The 20,516-nt window shown below is 50.3% G+C and overlaps 1 protein-coding gene across 2 annotated transcripts in view; it reads left to right on the top strand.

Moving 5' to 3' along the window:
• LOC140418567 (mitogen-activated protein kinase kinase kinase 5-like) overlaps positions 1–20,516 on the top strand; it is a 277,605-nt gene that overhangs the window by 160,097 nt on the left and 96,992 nt on the right. For both annotated transcript variants that reach the window (XM_072502099.1, XM_072502092.1), the window contains exons 13-14: positions 16,726–16,810; positions 19,413–19,546. In XM_072502099.1, coding sequence (XP_072358200.1) covers positions 16,726–16,810; positions 19,413–19,546 — 219 coding nt within the window. The remainder of the gene's footprint in view (positions 1–16,725; positions 16,811–19,412; positions 19,547–20,516) is intronic.

The following is a 20,516-nucleotide window of genomic DNA, read 5'->3' as shown; positions in this document are numbered from 1 at the left end:
ATGGATGGTTGGGGATTGTTATGTTGTATTTTGAGGGGGGGTTATTTGTTCATTGTTGGTTCTTGGTTTTTCGGGGGTTGGGTGGGCACTGTTTCGGTTGGGTCCTCCGGGTGGGCTCGTGGAGGGGGGCAGGTAAACGGCTTGGGGGGTTGATGGCCGGCAAGGGGGGTGGGGCCCCCGGGGGGGGGGGGGGGGGGGGAGAGGGGGTGAGGTCTGGGTTGGGGGCAAGGGGACCAGGCCTGAAAAGGGAGCTGAAAGGGTGGTGGGGGGGGGAAACCAGGTTGCCGCTGGAATGGCCAAGGGGGAGCTGGAGTCAGTAGAGGAGGTCGGGCGGGGGTCTGCCGCTGTGGGGAACGGGCCGTGCGGGGGGCACGGGCACGTCGCTGGCCTAGGAGGGGGTATGGCTAGTCGGCGGGGGAGGGGGGAGTAGCCCCCTGATCCGACTGATAACCTGGAATGTAAGGGGACTGAACGGGCCGGTCAAAGGGGCCCGAGTGTTCATGCACCTGAAGGGGCTAAAGGCAGATGTGGCCATGCTTCAGGAGACGCACCTGAGGGTGGTTGATCAGGTAAGGTTGAGAAAGGGGTGGGTAGGGCAGGTGTTTCATTCGGGGTTGGATGCAAAAAATCGGGGGGTGGTGATCCTGGTGTGGAATAGAGTGTCTTTCGAGGCGTCGAGCATCGTGGCAGACAATGGCGATAGGTACGTGATGGTAAGTGGCAAGCTGCAGGGGGAGCGGGTGGTGGTGGTCAATGTATACACCCTGAATTGGGACGATGCGGGCTTCATGCGGCGTATGTTGGGCCGGATTCCGAGCCTGGAGCCAGGGGGCCTGATAATGGGTGGGGATTTCAATACGGTGCTGGACCCGGCACTAGATCGCTCTAGGTCTAGGACGGATAGGAGGCCGGCGGCGGCCAAGGTGCTGAGGGGGTTCATGGACCAGATGGGAGGGGTGGACCCATGGAGGTTTGCGAGGCCAGGGGCCAGGGAATTCTCATTCTTCTCCGATGTCCACAAGGCCTATTCCCAGATTGACTTCTTTGTTATGAGTAGGGCGCTGATTCCGAGAGTGGAAGATACTGAGTGCTCGGCGATAGCCATTTCTGATCATGCTCCGCATTGGGTAGACCTCGAGCTGGGGGAGGAGAGGGACCAGCGCCCGTTGTGGCGCTTAGAGGTGGGGTTGCTGGTGGATGAGGAGTTGAGCGGGCGGGTCCGAGGGTGCATAGAGAGGTACCTGGAGGCTAATGACAATGGGGAGATCCAAGTGGGGGTGGTCTGGGCGGCGCTGAAGGCGGTGGTCAGAGGAGAGCTGATCTCCATTAGGGCACACAAGGAGAGGGGGGAAGAGGAGAGAGAGGGAGAGGCTGGTGGGGAAGATGGTGAGGGTAGACAGGAGGTACGTGGAGGTCCCAGAGGATGGATTGCTTAGGGAGCGGCGTAGCCCCCAGGTCAAATTCGATCTGTTGACCACCAGGAAGGCGGAGGCGCAGTGGAGGAAGGCGCAGGGGGCGGTATATGAATATGGAGAAAAGGCGAGCTGGATGCTGGCGCAGCAGCTTCGGAAGCGAGAGGCCGCTAGGGAGATCGGGGGAGTTAAGGATGGGGGAGAGAGCAAGGTGCGAAGTGCGGTGGGTATCAATGGGGTCTTTAGGGACTTCTACGAGGAACTGTATCGGTCCGAGCCCCCACTGGAGGAGGGAGGGATGGGCCGCTTTCTGGACCGGTTGAGGTTCCAGAGGGTGGAGGAGGGGCAGGTGACGGGACTGGGGGCGTTGGTTGGGTTGGAGGAGTTGGTCAAAGGGATAGGGAACATGCAGGCGGGGAAGGCACCGGGGCCGGATGGGTTCCCGGTCGAATTTTCAAGAAGTATGCGGACCTGCTGGGCCCTCTGTTGGTAAGGACCTTTAACGAGGCAAGGGAAGGAGGGGCTTTGCCCCCGACGATGTCTCGAGCGCTGATCTCCTTGATCCTGAAGCGGGACAAGGATCCCCTACAATGGGGGTCTTACAAGCCAATCTCACTCCTAAATATAGATGCAAAGTTGTTGACGAAGATTTTAGCCACGAGGATAGAGGACTGTGTGCCGCAGGTCATACACGAGGATCAGACGGGGTTCGTGAAAGGGAGACAGCTGAATACGAATGTACGGAGGCTCTTGAATGTTATAATGATGCCGGCGGTGGAAGGGGAAGCGGAGATAGTGGCGGCAATGGATGCGGAGAAAGCCTTTGATAGGGTAGAGTGGGGGTACCTGTGGGAGGTGCTGAAAAGGTTCGGGTTTGGGGAGGGGTTTGTCAGGTGGGTTAAGTTGCTGTATGAGGCCCCGGTGGCTAGTGTGGCCACGAACAGAAGGAGGTCAGAGTACTTTTGGTTACACCGGGGGACGAGGCAGGGGTGTCCCCTGTCCCCCCTGCTCTTTGCGCTGGCGATTGTGCCCCTGGCCATGGCATTGAGGGAGTCGAGGAATTGGAGGGGGTTGGTGCGGGGTGGGGAGGAACATTGGCTGTCGCTCTATGCGGACGATTTGCTGTTATATGTGGCGGACCCGGTGGGGGGAATGCCGGAGGTGATGAGGATTCTCAGGGAGTTTGGGGATTTCTGTGTGTATAAGCTCAATATGGGGAAGAGCGAGTTGTTCGTTGTTCACCCAGGGGACCAAGAGAGGGGGTTTGGCGAGCTCCCACTAAAAAAGGCGGAGAGGAGTTTTAGGTACCTGGGGTTCCAAGTGGCTAGGAGTTGGGGGGCCCTGCATAAGTTTAAGTTCACGAGACTGGTGGAGCAAATGGAGGAGGAGTTTAAGAGGTGGGGCGTGCTGCCACTCTCCCTGGCGGATAGGGTGCAGTCAATAAAATGACGGTGCTCCCGAGATTTTTGTTCCTGTTCCAGTGCCTCCCCGTCCTGATCCCTAAGGCCTTCTTCAGGCGGAGCATTATGGGGGTTGTGTGGGCGCAGAAGACCCCGAGGGTGAGAAGGGTGTTCCTGGAGCTGTGCAGGGATGGGGGGGGAGGTTGGCGCTGCCTAACCTCTGTGGGTAAATTGGGCCGCCAACGTGGCGATGGTGCGTAAGTGGGTGATGGAGGGGGATTGGGTGGCATGTGGCCTTACCAAAGTTTTGTACAGCTGCATCATCACCTCACGGCTCTTAAATTCAATCCCTCTGTTAATGAACGCTAGCACACTATAGGCCTTCTTCACAGATCTATCCACTTGAGTGGCAACCTTCAAAGATGTATGAACATAGACCCCAAGATCTCTCTGCTCCTCCACATTGCCAAGAACTCTACCGTTAACCCTGTATTCCGCATTCCTATTTGTCCTTCCAAAATGGACAACCTCACACTTTTCAGGGTTAAACTCCATCTGCCACTTCTCAGCCCAGCTCTGCATCCTATCTATGTCTCTTTGCAGCCGACAACAGCCCTCCTCACTATCCACAACTCCACCAATCTTCGTATCATCTGCAAATTTACTGACCCACCCTTCAACTCCCTCATCCAAGTCATTAATGAAAATCACAAACAGCAGAGGATCCAGAACTGATCCCTGTGGCACGCCACTGGTAACTGGGATCCAGGCTGAATATTTGCCATCCACCACCACTCTCTGACTTCTCTCTGTTAGCCAGTTCGTTATCCAACTGGCCAAATTTCCCACTATCCCATGCCTCCTTACTTTCTGCAGAAGCCTACCATGGGAAAGCTTATCAAATGCCTTACTAAAATCCATGTACACTACATCCACTGCTTTACCTTCATTCACATGCTTGGTCACCTCCTCAAAGAATTCAATAAGACTTGTAAGCAAGACCTACCCCTCACAAATCCATGCTGACTATCCCTAATCAAGCAGTGTCTTTCCAGATGCTCAGAAATCCTATCCTTCAGTACCCTTTCCATGACTTTGCCTACCACCGAAGTAAGACTAACTGGCCTGTAATTCCCAGGGTTATCCCTAGTCCCTTTTTTGAACAGGGGCACGACATTCGCCACTCTCCAATCCACTGGTACCACCCCTGTTGACAGTGAGGACGAAACGATCATTGCCAACGGCTCTGCAATTTCATCTCTTGCTTCCCATAGAATCCTTGGATATATCCCGTCGGGCCCGGGGGACTTGTCTATCCTCAAGTTTTTCAAAATGCCCAACACATCTTCCTTCCTAACAAGTATTTCCTCGAGCTTACCAATCTGTTTCACACTGTCCTCTCCAGCAATATGGCCCCTCTCATTTGTAAATACAGAAGAAAAGTACTCGTTCAAGACCTCTCCTATCTCTTCAGACTCAATACACAATCTCCCGCTACTGTCCTTGATCGGACCTACCCTCGCTCTAGTCATTCTCATATTTCTCACATATGTGTAAAAGGCCTTGGGGTTTTCCTTGATCTTACCCGCCAAAGATTGTTCATGCCCTCTCTTAGCGCTCTTAATCCCTTTCTTCAGTTCCCTCCTGGCTATCTTGTATCCCTCCAACGCCCTGTCTGAACCTTGTTTCCTCAGCCTTACATACGTCTCCTTTTTCCTCTTAACAAGACATTCAACCTCTCTTGTCAACCATGGTTCCCTCGCTCGACCATCTCTTCCCTGCCTGACGTACATATCAAGGACACGTAGTAGCTGCTCCTTGAACAAGTTCCACATTTCACTTGTATCCTTCCCTGACAGCCTATGTTCCCAACTTATGCACTTCAATTCTTGTCTGACAACATCGTATTTACCCTTCCCCCAATTGTAAACCTTGCCCTGTTGCACACACCTATCCCTCTCCATTACTAAAGTGAAAGTCACAGAATTGTGGTCACTATCTCCAAAATGCTCCCCCACTAACAAATTTATCACTTGCCCTGGTTCATTACCAAGTACTTCATCCAATATTGCCCCTCCTCTGGTCGGACAATCTACATACTGTGTTGCTTCCTGGACACACTGCACAAACACCACCCCATCCAAACTATTTGATCTAAAGAGTTTCCACTCAATGTTTGGGAAGTTAAAGTCACCCATGACTACTACCCTGTGACTTCTGCACCTTTCCAAAATCTGTTTCCCAATCTGTTCCTCCACATCTCTGCTACTATTGGGGGGCCTATAGAAAGCTCCTAACAAGGTGACTGCTCCTTTCCTATTTCTGTCTTCAACCCATACTACCTCAGTAGGCTGATGCTCCTCGAACTGCCTTTCTACAGCTGTTATTATATCTCTAATTAACAATGCCACCCCCCCCCCCCCACCTCTTTTACCACCCTCCCTAATCGTATTGAAACATCTATAACCAGGGACCTCCAACAACCATTTCTGCCCCTCTTCTATCCAAGTTTCCGTGATGGCCACCACATCGTAGTCCCAAGTATCGATCCATGCCTTAAGTTCACCCACCTTATTCCTGATGCTTCTTGCGTTGAAGTATACACACTTCAACCCATCTCCGTGCCTGCAAGTACTCTCCTTTGTCAGTGTTCCCTTCCCCACTGCCTCATTACACGCTTTGGCATCCTGAATATCGGCTACCTTAGTTGCTGGACTTCAAATCCGGTTCCCATTCCCCTGCCAAATTAATTTAAACCCTCCCGAAGAGTACTAGAAAACCTCCCTCCCAGGATATCGGTGCCCCTCTGGTTCAGATGCAACCCGTCCTGCTTGTACAGGTCCCACCTTCCCCAGAATGCGCTCCAATTATCCAAATACCTGAAGCCCTCCCTCCTACACCAGTCCTGCAGCCACGTGTTCAGCTGCACTCTCTCCCTATTCCTAGCCTCGCTATCACGTGGCACCGGCAACACACCAGAGATGACAACTCTGTCTGTCCTGGCTTTTAACTTCCAGCCTAACTCCCTAAACTCGTTTATTACCTCCACATCCCTTTTCCTACCTACGTCGTTGGTACCAATGTGCACCACAACTTCTGGCTGCTCCTCCTCCCCCTTAAGGATCCTGAAGATACGATCCGAGACATCCGTGGCCCTGGCACCCGGGAGGCAACATACCTTCCGGGAGTCTCGCTCGCGACCACAGAATCTCCTATCTATTCCCCTAACCATTGAACCTCTTACAACTATTGCTTTTCTATCCTCCCCCTTCCCTTCTGAGCCCCAGAGCCAGACTCAGTGCCAGAGACCTGGCCGCTAGGGCCTTCCCCCGGTAGGCCATCCCCCCCCCAACAGCATCCAAAACGGTATACTTGTTTTGAAGGGGAACGGCCACGAAGGATCCCTGCACTGTCTGCCTGGGAGGGTGGTAGAGGCGGGTTGCCTCACATCCTTTAAAAAGTACCTAATGAGCACTTGTCACATCGTAACATTCAAGGATATGAGCCAATTGCAGGCACATGGGATTAGGTAGGCAGGCCAGGTGTTTTTCACATGTCAGTTGATGGGCCAATGGGCCTCTTCTGCACTGTGTGATTCTGTGGTTTTGATTCTGTGATTCTGAACTCTGCCATTAATTCATAAGACCTCTATCAGATCCTTCCTTAGCTTTCTCTTTTGAGAGAAAGAATTAAGCCTTAGCTTTTTCGGGGGGGGCGGTTAAATCAAAATGGCAGTCTGCCTACAATTGGCCCAGCCCATCCTCCTTGCATTCATTGTAATTTTACAGCAGCGGGGGTGACATCGAGTGAGCTGACTTCCAGTGAAACAATTGAAGCCCTTAAATGGGCAATTAATATCCACATAAGGCCTTATCTCTCCACCGCGGCATGGGAGAGGCTCACACCAAACAACCAGTCTGGTGACTTGCCCTGCATGAGCTGCTGGTTGTGGGGATTCCTCCTTAGCTGGTCCCCTGAACCCTTTGGAGGGGCCCATCCAAGGTGTGAAACATGTCCCTCCCCTAGATACCCCTCTCCTATGGCTTCTCAAACCATGCCCCCGCTCGTCAACCCCCAGACGCACACAAGGTTTTGATCCACCGCTGCAGGCTTCCTCATCGCCCGGGTGTAGTACCAGCAGTGCCCACCATTCCTGCTGGCGCTATCAGCACATCAGGAGCTGCTGGTGTCTGATTGCTGGAAGCTTCATGAGGCGGGACCTCCTGTGCCAGGGGAGCGGAAATCCCACCTCCAGCCCATAAATGACCAATTGACTGATAAATGAAAGCGTTCTTTCCATGATTGGCGCCCCAAACCTTGCACCCCGTGACATTCAGCCCAATGTGTGTGTGTGTGTTATAGGACTAGGAATTTAGCTCATCCAGCCAGATCTCCTTTTCGGTCAGATCATGGTTAAACCAGAACCATTTACACCCGGAGTCTCCCAAAGGTCTACCCCTGTCTCTCCTTCCGCCTGTTCTTGCTGCCCATTGGAGGCACCGGGTGGGATTCTCCCGTAATCGGCGGGATGGCCCGACGCCGGCACCAAGAACGGCGCGAACCACTTTGGCGTCGGGCCACCCAGAAGTTGCGGAATCCTCCGCACTTCTGGGGGCTAGGCCGGCACCGGAGGGGTTGGCGGCGTGCCAACCGGCACCGAAGGGCTGGCGTGTTCTGGCGCATGCGTAGGGGGTTTCTTCTCCGCGCCGGCCATGGCGGAGTCCTACCGAGGCCGGCGCAGAAGGAAGGAGTGTCCCCACGGCACAGGCCCACCCGCAGATTGGTGGGCCCCGATCGCGGGCTAGGCCACCGTGGGCCTCCCCCCCCCCCCCCCCCCCCCCGGGGCCGGATCCCCCCGCGCCCCCCCCCCCCCCCCCCCCCCGAGGACTGCACCAGCCAACTTACCTGCCAGGTCCCGCCGTGTGGGACCATGTCCAACCCACGCTGGCGGGACGGGCTGAAAAATGGAAGGCCACTCGCCCCATCGGGGCCCGGGGAATTGCCGGGGAGGGCGCTGCCAACGGCCCCTGACCGGCGCGGCGTGATCCCTGCCCCCGCCCGAAAACCGGCGCCGGCGAATACGGCAGCCGGCGTCGGAGCGGCGGGGCGGGATTCAGGCCGTCCCCCAGGGATTCTCCGACCCGGCGGGGCGACGGAGAATCCCGCCCATCATCTACTGGAATATTGTCAGACTCCACATGGATGCCGACAATACCCAGCTCGATCACTCTGCCACCTCTCTACATTCCTCCACTGCCCCTGTGATATCAGCTTGCTTGTGTAACCTCTGGTGGCAGTAGAGACAGAGTTTCCTCCAGTTTAACACAGGGCCAACTCAAACCAATGTTTCTGGACCAGCGGACAGACTCTGTTCCTCATCCACTGAGTTCATGCCCTTCACGGGCCAGTGTATGAGCTGAGCCAATATATTCACAACCCCGGCATCCGGAGCTCAGCTTCCAAACCCATGCCCTGTTCATCACCAACGCTGTCAACATCACTGCCCTAACCTCACCAACCTTCAGCCCTTCTTCATCCTACTTAGTCATGAAGCTCCCATTCATTACCTCCTGTTGCTCTTTGATCTTTATTAATAATAACCACAAGATGAGAGTACGTTCCGTGTATTGGACAAATGACCACACAACCAGTATATTAGTTAAATTATTGTTTATTATTAAACATAGACTTGGTTCTTTGCGTGATAATCTACATGCAGCTACACATTAAACTATACCTAACAGCTTAAATGACCTTAACTTTCAAGTGACCGGCTCTGTGCAGGTTAGACAAGGTCTTTGTCTGAATCCTCACGTGTGGCGGCTGGAAGTCATCAGGTACGTCTGGGCTGCGGCTCATCCTTCGGGTAGCGATCGCGGGTCCTTGAACTTGGCTGGTCGAGGTGCTGCAGTTGGTGGGGCAGAGGCCGGTCCCAAAAGAGACAGGATGTTGGTCGCGCAATTCTTCTTATCCTCTGATCTTTCGCGCTCTTTTGGGCGGTCCCATCCCGGGAGGCAATGGATCGATAGGATTTTGATCACCCTAATCGATTCTAACCAATTAGGGGCAGGTACCTCGATGGCTGGGTGGGTCCTAGTTGTTATTGTCCAAGGCACATAGACAATCCCAAATAAGGTAAATGGCGCCCCCGAGTCTGTTACTGCTGCTAGGTTTCAATCTGTGTCCCATTGTCCTGGGGAAATCGGTGATTGATCTTTAGCAGGTGCAAGTTTCTGTGTAGGTCTGGTTTCCTCTGCACAATACACAGGGGCTGTGTTTCGTCTGTGTCCCAACCTGACCACAATTCCCATTATCCTTTGCGGGCGGCCATTTTAGAATGGCCACACACCAGACTCAATGATTCCAATTATCTCCTGTCATCTAACATTGTTACTTGCACCTATACCCACAGGAAGCCGACTCCCCCTCACTCATGACCTCGTTGACCTACAAATGACACCAGTTTAAACTTCTCATCCTTGTGTTCAAATCCCTCCTTGGTCTCCATTCCTTCTGACTCTGCTCTCTTTGCACTGTCTACGCCACACCCCTATCCGTTTTTCCCACCATTTGCTGATGTGCCTCAGTCATCCTGGTGCCATGCTCATGAATCCTCCCAAACCTTTTTTGCCTTTCAAAGAATTTACAGTGCAGAAGGAGGCCATTTGGCCCATCGGGTCTGCACCGGCCCTTGGAAAGAGCACCCAATCCAAGCCCAAGCTTCCACCCTATCCCCACAACCCAGTAACCCGACCTAATCTTTTGGACACTAAGGGGCAATTTAGCCTGGCCAATCCAACTAACCTGCACAGCTTTGGATTGTGGGAGGAAACCAGAGCAGCCGAGGAAACCCATGCAGACACGGGGAGAACATGCAAACTCCACACAGTCACCCGAGGCCGGAATTGAAGCTGGGACCCTGGAGCTGTGAGGCAACTATGCTAATCACTGTGCCACCATGATGCCTTCTCCTCCCTTAAGACACAGCATTTTCCCAAACATCACTCTCTCCTCCTGTGACTCACTCCTCCCCGGTGCAAGTCACATTCACGCCACACAAGTGCCAGGCAATGACCATCTCCAACAAGAGAGAATCTATGTATTGCCCCTGGACATTTAAAGACATTACCATCGCTGCACCCTCCACTATCAACACCATGGAGATTACTATAAATCGAATTGGACTAGCCTTAGACATACTGTAGCTACAAGAGCAGGTCAGAGGTTGGGAATTCTGCAGCGAGTAACTCACCTCCTGACTCCTCAAAGCCTGTCCATCATCTACAAGGCACAAGTCAGGAGTGTAATGGAATACTCTCCACTTGCCTGGTTGAGTGAAACTACAACAACACTCAAGAAGCTTGACACCATCCGGGACAAAGTAGCCAGCTTGATTGGCACCCTATCCACAAACACTCACTCCCTCCACCACCGATGCAGAGTTACAACAGTGTGTACCATCTACAAGATGCGTTGCAGCAATTTGCCAAGATTCTTTCAACAGTACCTTCCAAGCCTGCAACCGTTCCCATCTAGGACACGGGTATCAGATACATGGGAACCCCACCACCTGCAAATTTCTGTCCAAATCACACACCATCCTGACTTGGAAATATATCACCGTTCCTTCACTGTCCTGGAACGTCCTCCCTAACAGCACTGTGGGTGTACCTACACCACAGGAACCGCAGCGTTCAAGGTGGCAGCTCACCACCACCTTCTCAAGGGCAATTAGGAATGGCAATAAATACTGGCCGAGTCGGCGACTCCCACTTCTTGAAGATTAATTTCACACCACCAGGTCATCTTTCAATTGAAAATTCTTGCTTTTTGAACCATTGAACTCTGGATTCCAGCTTCACCGTTGCCACAGACAGAATTGGAGAATTTACAAATTAGCGTGACTGTTCAGTAGATAGTTTCCAGGAATAATATACAGCTGTTAGTCATCAGTTAAAAGAACTTGAAATAATAACAACTGACTGCTGCCACAAAAGAAAACATCTTGTTGTTTTGTCTTTGTCCCAGTAAGTACCAAACACATTTGCAGTCATGTGGGTTGCTGCTGATTACATGGAAATCTATCGCCCCCCAAGGTCCATCTCCAGTATTGCCAATAAAATTCAAAGACAGAAGAGAACCATAATATGGCCTCTTTTACAAAGACTATATAGCATTATGACACGGGGTTCGACCCAATGATTTTGTGCTGGTGTTTATACTCCAGATGATTCCCATTCTAGCTGTCCCATCTCATCCTTTCAGCACACATTTCTATTCTCTTTTCTCTCATGCACTCACCTGCACTCCTGTGAAAGCATCTGACTTATTTCCCTCAACCACTTCCTGTGGTGTTAAATTCCTAATTCCCTGAGGGCAGCGCAGTGGTGAGCACTGGGACTGCAGCGCTGAGGACCCGGGGTCCAATCCCATCCCTTGGTCACTGTCCGTGTGGAGTTTGCACATTCTCCCCGTGTCTGTGCGGTTTCGCCCCCACAGCCGAAAGATGTGTAGGTTAGGCGGACTGGCCACACTAAATTGCCCCTTAATTGACAAAAAAAATAATTGGGTACTCTAAATTTAAAAGAAAGGAAAAACAAATAAATTCCTTATTTCGAGCACTTTGAGCGAAGAAGTGTACCGTCCTTTCCCTGTTGGGTTTATTAGTAGCTATCTTGTATAAACGTATTGCTCTTAGTTTTGGATTTTTGCACAAACACACCTGAATTCACACCAACAGGAGGCCATTCAGCCCCTCAGGGCCCACAGATGAACATGCAAATCAGGAGCAGGATTCGGCCACTTAGTCCCTCGAGTCTGCTCCACCATTCAATAAGATCATGGCTGATTTGAATGTCGTCTCATCCCCACATTGCTGCTTACCCCCAATAATCTTTCACCCCCCTTGTTCATCAAGAATCTGCTGTACCATTCAATTAGGTCATGGTTGATATATACCTCAACCTCAATTTCCTGCCTGTTCGCCTGACATTCTTTAAAAATATATATTTTTATTGACATTTTCAGTTTTATATACATTGCATTTTGTTTCCTGATATTCTTAACCTCACTAAAGTCTATCCATCTCCGGTAACTTCCGATGACAGGGACGTGCTGGGTAGCTTTACTCCCAGGAACCTGAAAATAGTCTCTTTTTAAAATAGCCCACTAAAACAGGTAAATGTATCCCCACACCCTATCCAACAACAGCACAACAGAGGATGCAGAATAATAGCAGCTCCAGAGGCCATAAGGAGACAAGAAACGGAAGAAACCAGGAGAAACAAGCGGGCAGCACGGTAACACAAGTGGATAGCATTGTGGCTTCACAGCGCCAAGGTCCCAGGTTCGAATCCCCGCTGGGTCACTGTCTGTGCGGAGTCTGCACGTTCTCCCCGTGTCTGTGTGGGTTTCCTCCGGGCGCTCCGGTTTGCTCCCACAGTCCAAAGACGTGCAGGTTAGGTGGATTGGCCATGGTAAATTGCACTGAGTGACCAAAAAGGTTAGGAGGGGTTATTGGGTTACGGTGATAGGGTGGAAGTGAGGGCTTAAGTGGGTCGGTGCAGACTCGATGGGCCGAATAGCCTCCTTCTGCACTGTTTGTTCTATGAGACGGCCGACTCATGAGGCGATGACCACACCGGAGCACTGGCCACACCAGAGCGAGAAGGACTGGCAAACTGCACACGGGGTTCCCCCTCACCAGAGGGCGGATGGTGGAGGTTCATCTCCAGGGAACTAAGAGAATATAGGGAAGAGACAAAGATTGATCTTCAAGCAGCGGTCAGGTTGGTGGTCACAGAGGTCCTGGCAACCATGCAGGAGGCCCTGGACAAGGCAGAGAGGTGACTGGAGGCCCAGGGGAACACCATCAAAAAATTAGAAAAGGCCTCAACAGATCAGAGCGACCGGATCACCGTCCTGGAGATGGAAATCATGAGGTTGGTCGCGATGCAGGGGAGTCTGAAGGGGAAGATTGCGGGCCAGGGGAACTGGTCACGGCGCCAAAACTTAAGAATAGTGGGCCTGCCGGAAGGGATCGAAGGGACCCCACGGACCATGTGGCCCAGATGTTGGAAAACCTGGTGGGAAGGGACAGCTTCCGCAACTCGCCATAAATAGGCAGAGCCCACCGGTCGCTCCAGTCGAAACTCAAGGTCGGAGAGCAGCTGAGGGCGATAATTGCCAAGATGCACCGGTACCAGGACCAGGAAAGAATCCTAGGCTGGGCCAGGAAGACAAGGACCTGCAATTGGAAAGGACACCAGATCAGGATTTACCAAGCCATTGGGGTAGACCTGGCCAAGCTCCGGGAGGAGTTCAACAGGGCGAAGGCAGCCCTGTACAAAAGGAAAGTCAAATTTGGGATGCTTTACCTGGCTAAATTCTGGGTCACATTCCAGGGCAGAGAGCTTCTTCATGACCACTGCGGACATGGACAAATTTGTCCCGGAAAACAGGCTGGAAAAACAGCAGCAGAGTCAGCAGTGTGAAGATCACCAAAGGGACTATAATCAACCTGAGAGACATTTGCGCGGGACTGCACTGCCTCGCTCTGAATACAGGAACTAAAGCGTAGGAAGGACGGGATGAGGGCAGAGGAACACAGGAGAGAGTGAGGAGAATGGCAGGAGGGGAAAACAGATAGCGAGGAAAGTGTAAGCACATAGCCAACCCCAGGAGGGGGGTACCACACTCCACCAGCCTGTCTATGTCCTTTGGAAGTCCTATTCTCCTCGCAGTTCACAATGCCACCAAGTTTTGAATCACCCACAAATTTCAAACTTGTGCCTTCAAACCAAAGTCCAGATTATGTCAGGAAAAGAAAAGATCCCAACACTGACCCCTGGGGAACTCCACTACAAATCTCCCTCCAACCTGAAAAATATCCATTAACAATTACTTACTATTTCTTGTCACTCAGTCAATCCCTTATCCATGTTGTTATTGTCCCTTTTATTCCATGAGCTATAGATTTGTTCACCAGTCTGCTGTGTGGCACTGTATCAAATGCCTTTTGGAAATCCATGTATACCACATTAACAACATCACCCTCATCAACACTTTGTTACCTCCTCAAAAACTCTCGCAAGGTAGATAAAGATAATTTTCCCCTTAAGAAATCCATGCTGGTTTTCTGTAATTAAGCTGCACTTGTCCACATAATCATTGATTTTGTCCTGAATTATTGTTTTAAAGGGTTCCCACCATCAAGGTTAAACTGACAGGCCTGTAGTTGCTGGGCTTATCTTTACACCCCTTTGTGAACAAGGGTGTAACGTTTGTAATTCCCCAGTCCTCTGGTACCACCCCGAGTCTGAGGGTGATTGAGAAATGATGGCCAGTGCCTCCACCTGGTGACCTTATCAAATTTAAGTACAGGCAGCCTATCCAGCACCTCCTCCTTATCAATGTTAAACCCTTCTAGTGTCTGAATTACCTCCTCTTTCACTATGGCCTTGGTAGCATCTTCTTCCTTGGTAAAGACAGATACAAGGTAGTTATTCAATGCCGCAGCTATGCCCTCTGACTCCATGTATAAATCCCTTAATGGTCCCAAATTGGCCCTCCTCCTCCTTTTACCACCCTTTTGTTATTTATATGCCTATAGATGACTTTGGGATTCCTTTTTCATGTTCGCAGCCAGTCTCTTTTCATGCTCTCTCTTTTCTATTATTTTTTTTTTTTACCTCTCCTCCAAATCTCCTATATTCAGTCAGGTTCTCAATTGTATTTTCTACCTGGCAACTATCATAGTGGAACCTCATCGTGGAACCTTTTCTTCTCTGTCTTAACTTCTGTCTCTTTTGTCAACCAAAGAACTCTGGATTTATTTTCCCTACCTTTCCCTTTTGAGGGAACATACATAGACTGTGCTCAAACTCTCTCTTCTTAGAAGGTAGCTCATGTTTAGCTCCTATTTTTCCTGCCAACCTTTGACTCCAATTTATTCCGCCCAGATTTGTTCTTACCCCACTGAGTTTGGCTCTCTCCCCATTAATTATTTTGATGTTGGATTGTTCTTTATCCTTTTCCATATCCAGCCTAAACCTTATGATACAATGATCGTTGTTGCCTAAATGTTCTCCTACTGACACTTAATCCACTTGGGCCTTTCACATTCCCTAGAATCCGGTCCAGTAGCACTTCCAATTTCATTGAACTGGAAGTGAACTCCTACGGTAACGTCACCAACCATTGCGGATTATCCCAGGGTCTCCCAGAATCAAAGACACTCTTTTGAGTATTCAGGGAAGGGGGAGATTCAGCATTCTACAGGGACCACTCCCTCAGTGACACCCTGGTTCACTCCATCACCTCCAATTCCTCATTCCCCTCCTGCAGCATCTTCCCGTGCAGTCGCAGGAGGTGCAACACTTTCCCCTTTACCTCCTTACCTTCTAAGGCCCAGAACACTCCCTTCAGGGGAAGCAGTATTTCACCTGCACTTCCTTCAATTTGGAACACTGTATTTACTACTTCCAATAAGATCTCCTCCATGTTGCGAGACTAAACGCAGATTGGGTGAACGCTTTGCAGAACACCTTCGCTCAATCCACAGGCATAAGACCATAAGACCATAAGACATAGGAGTGGAAGTAAGGCCATTCGGCCCATCGAGTCCACTCCACCATTCAATCATGGCTGATTTCAACACCATTTACCCGCTCTCTCTCCATAGCCCTTAATTCCTCGAGAAATCAAGAATTTATCAACTTCTGTCTTAAAGACACTCAACGTCCCGGCCTCCACCGCCCTCTGTGGCAATGAATTCCACAGACCCACCACTCTCTGGCTGAAGAAATTTCTCCTCATCTCTGTTCTAAAGTGACTCCCTTTTGTTCTAAGGCTGTGCCCCCGGGTCCTAGTCTCCCCTGTTAATGGAAACAACTTCCCTACATCCACCCTATCTAAGCCATTCATTATCTTGTAAGTTTCGATTAGATCTCCCCTCAACCTCCTAAACTCCAATGAATATAATCCCAGGATCCTCAGACGTTCATCGTATGTTGGGTCTACCATTCCTGGGATCATCCGTGTGAATCTCCGCTGGACCCGCTCTAGTGCCAGTATGTCCTTCCTGAGATGTGGGGCCCAAAATTGCTCACAGTATTCTAAATGGGGCCTAACTAATGCTTTATAAACCCTTACCTTCCTGTTGCTTGTCATTTCACCTCACCGTCTCTCTCTCGTGCCCACATGTCCATCCTTGGCCTGCTGAAATGTGAAACCCAATGCAAACTGGAGGAACAGCACCTCACCTTTCGATTAAGCACTTTGCAGCTGTCAATGGTAACTCCCAGGATGTTGATAGCAGGCAATTCAGTGATGGTAATTCCATTGAATGTGAAGGTGAGATGGTTGGATTCTCTCTTGTTGGAGATGGCCATTGCCAGGCACTTGCGTGGCACAAATGTTACTTGCCATTTATCATCCCAAGCCTGAATGTTTTCTAGGTCTTGCTGCATGGGAACAAACTGCAAAATACTCTTTTTTTTAAGGGCGATGTTACTGAAAAAGTTAACAGGGGGAGCTGTGGCTCCCAGCTGAGCAAGGCCCATTCCTTTATTTAATTATTTTCAAGTTCATCTGAAATTCTCCACCCTATCCTGACTGGCTGCCCATTGCTGCAAGATGTGCAATCATCAATGATGTATAACATTCTGACCCAAATTAAGCTTCAGTTGAATTAAGATTTCCTGTCCCCTCACAAGTTGGCACTGTGACTGGTGGCTATCCTTCACCCTAATCCTCAGCGCTCCTTAACCAGTAGAGTTTGCAGCAACATTGAGGAGCAAGTGTGGGAATTGCTGCCATTTTGATATGCACCTCTATAGCCACTGAGGCAGAGCACTGTGCTAGTGGATGTGCGACAACGTAATCCTGTGAATGTGCCTGTTCCTCTTTGTCAGGTTCTGTGATCTTCTGAATTCTTTCACAAAGGAAGACAAGCTGAGCGCCGACGATGGGCTGAGACTGACGGAGGAGCTATTGGAGGTGAGCAAAGCACTGAGTGGTCACGTAAAACCCTTCATTACTTCATATCATCTAAACAACTCACCTTCTGCGCTGCAGGAGTTTAATAACTTGCTTTAGAAGTAATCAGTATCCCAGCACATATCTGCTCCACAATGAGGCAACACATCAACAAAGCACCTTTCATTTAGACAGGACCCTGAATATAACTCAATAGCCCCAGGTGTATCGAATCACATAAGTGGTTATCAGGAAAGGTGACCAAAAGCTTTGCCAAGGAAACATTCAAAAGATATTTTTTATTCTTTTAAATTAATTCTTTCATGGACTGCGGACTTTCCTGGCACTGTCAGCATTTGTTGTCCATCCTTAATTACCCTTTGAAGGCAGTTAGAGTGACATGTAGGCCAGACCAGGTACACATTGCAGATTTCCTCAGTGAACCAAATGTTTTTTTCTGAAAATCTTATGTTTCCATGGGTACTGTAACTTTTATTGCAGGTGCAAAATTCTACCCTTCCCGAAAAGGCGGTTTCCAACGCGGGTTGGGGGTGAGGGGGGCGTGCCGCGGGGCAGGGGTAGTGAGGGGCAGAGTGGAAGCAGTGAACGGATGGGATTCTCCCCGCGAACCTGGGAACCCACCCTCCCAAACCCAGATGCAATTTCACGCTTGCCCGGGCAGCGCTTCAGGTGGAAAACCCGAAACTCGCCCATTCACCTAGTCAGACCTTTATGTGGCAACTTGGTGGCCACTTAAGGGCCTTATCCCGCCTAGGCTCAATTTTTAGGCTGGTGGGTGTGGGTAGGGTGGGAATGTGACACTTAAATTTTACCCCACCTTGGGCAATCAGGGGTGGGGGGTGGGGGGTGGGGGGGGGGGGGGAGTGGGTTGCCTCACTCTGAATGCCCTAAGGCGCCCTCTCATCCCCACCCTGGGACATTGGAGCTCCATGATCCCCTCCCTTCCTGGACTACTAACTGACATTATGTTTGCCCCCCTCCCAGTCCCTCCCACCGGTGTCCCCTATTCTCATGCCTTCCCCGGACGCCAAGGACTTAGTCCCAGACAGATCACTGCAGCACCGCTTCTGGCCACTGTGCCTGACCAGGTTAAAGAACCGCCGTCCAATCTGATTGTCAATAGCTTTCATTGGCAAGACTTCCTGGCAAGGGTGGACAGAAGTCCCGCACACTATCAATCAACACTGAAGTGAGCATTAAATAGCAGTGGGAGTTCGAGAGACAGCAGCTGCACATTAGGCACCGACTCTCAGGATGGCGAGCGCCAATCACTCAGAATCCTTAAAACCTGACTCTAGATTTTTTTTGATTAATTGAATTCAAGTTCCACCTATGGCCATGGTAGGATTGGAACCCATCACCTCAGACTTTCAGCCTGACCCGCAGAATTGCTGGTTCAACTTCATTCCTACGAAGCCATGAGCAGAAAGAGAGGTGGTAAAATATCCATAGAATTTCTACAGTGCCGGGCGACACAGTGGTTAGCATTGCCTGCCTACGGCGCTGAGGACTCGGGTTCGATCCCGGCCCCGGGTCACTGTCTGTGTGGAGTTTGCATATTCTCCCCGTGTCTGCATGGGTTTCACCCCGCAACCCAAAGATGTGCAGGTTAGGTGGATTGGCCACGCTAAATTGCCCCTTAATTGGAAAAAAAAATAATTGGGTACTCTAAATTTATATTAAAAAATAATCTCTACAGTCCAGAAGGAGGATATTCAGCCCATCGCGTTTGCGTCAACTTTTTGAACGAGCACTCTACCTCGGTCCACTCTCTCGCCATATCCCCGTAATCCTGTGCATTGATCATGGCCAATCCACCTAACCTACACATCTTTGGACTGTGGGAGGAAACCGGAGCGCCCGGAGGAAACCCAAGCAGACAAGGGGAGAGCGTGCAGACTCCGCACAGACAGTCACCCAAAGCCAGGTCCCTGGCGCTGTGAGGCAGCAGTGCTAACCATTGTTCCACCAACATTCGCTGTCAAGGTTCTCTTGTGAGGTATTGCCACATGGGAATTGAGCTTCCTGTGGGCTATTTATTATCTGGGTTGACAGCAGGGCTAGAAGTTCTGATCAATATCCCCACCACACCAAACTGCCCAGCACAGTTTGGAATTTTCAAGATAGAAAGGGAGATAAAACAGAAGATAATATATGAATTACTAACCTGCCTCGGTGCTGGATGTGGCTTAGTTTGTTTACTTTAACTTCCAACTCAGAAGGTTGTGGGTGCAAGACCCCCTTCAGAGCTTTGAGCAATAATCTTGGCTGACACTTCCATTGCAGTACTGAGGGAGTGCTGTGCCATTGGTGGAGCTGTTTTTTGGGTGGGGCATTAAACTGAGGCCCCCATCTTCCTTGACTGGATGTAAAATGTCATGGGACTATTTTGAAGAGGAGCTGGGCAGTTATCCCCGGTGCTCTGGCCAATATTTATCCATCAACCAATATCACTGAAAACAGACGATCCGGTCACCAACACATTACTGTTTATGGAATCGTGCTGTGCGCAAATTGGCTGCCATTTTGACAAAAGTATTTAATTGACTACAAAGCATTAAAGGTTATATTTAAAAGCAAGTTCTTATTTCTTTGTTTACAGTACAATTATGAATATTCAGAGAATGGAAACCGGCTGATCTTAGGGAAGGGAACTTATGGGGTTGTGTACGCTGGGCGGGACATGAACAACCAAGTCCGCATCGCCATCAAAGAGATTCCAGAAAGGGACAACAGGTAATGAACAATGTTACTGACTGCATCCTTGGATGGTCAAACAACTTATACACCACACACTTTGCTGAAAAAATTACTTATATTTATATCATGCATGGGGATACCACCACCTGCAAATTCTTCGTCACTCAGCATCCTGACTTGGAAATATATCGCCGTTCCATCACTGTCACTGGGTCAGAACCTTGGAACTTCCTCCCTAACAGCACAGTGGGTGTACCTACACATTAGGGACTGCAGCGGTTCAAGAAGGCAGGTCACCGCCACCTTCTCATGGGCAATTAAGGACAGGCAAGAAAGCTGGCCCAGCCAGCAACTCCCACATCCCATGAAGAATACATTTTTAAAAAACATACAGAGCCTTTAACTTAGTAATACACCTCAAGGTGCTTGTCAGGAACGCTGTCAAATACATTTTGATACCGAGTTGTGTAAAGAAATGTTAGGAAAGATGACCAAAGCATTGTCAAAAGAGGTCGGCCTTAAAGGGAGGGAGAAAGGCAGAGAAGTGGAGAGGCTGAGGGAGGGAAATCCTGAGTTTAGGGTCTAGGTGGCTGGATACAGAGCTGTGATGGGAAACAGGAAGCTTTGAAGGCCAGGATTTGAGGAGCAGAGATACTGGAGGATTGTGGGGCTGGAGGAGGTTACAGAGTTAGGGAAGGGTGAGTTTATGGAAGAGTTTGAAAACAAGAATGAGAAATTTGAAATCAGTGACCCTCAGGTAGTGGCCGGGGGGAAGAATGGACACTGGCTTAGGAATACAGTTTGTGACAGGAAAAAACATCACCGCTTGGGTCTTCCACTATTGTTCATCCAGTAAGCAGCGTGATGAATCAGAGGCCTTTGAGGGGCTGGGGGAGGTAGCAGTGAAGTCAGGTTGTGTGCCATCAGGGTAGATGTGGAACCTGATTTTGTGTTCGCAGATGATGTCACTAAGGGTCAGCATGGAGATGAGAAATAAGAGCGGGTC

Source organism: Scyliorhinus torazame, chromosome 1, assembly GCF_047496885.1.
Source record: "Scyliorhinus torazame isolate Kashiwa2021f chromosome 1, sScyTor2.1, whole genome shotgun sequence".
Lineage (NCBI taxonomy): Eukaryota > Metazoa > Chordata > Chondrichthyes > Carcharhiniformes > Scyliorhinidae > Scyliorhinus > Scyliorhinus torazame.
The sequence above is the reverse complement of the archived record's forward strand: the minus strand, read 5'-3'. Positions and strand labels throughout refer to the sequence as shown.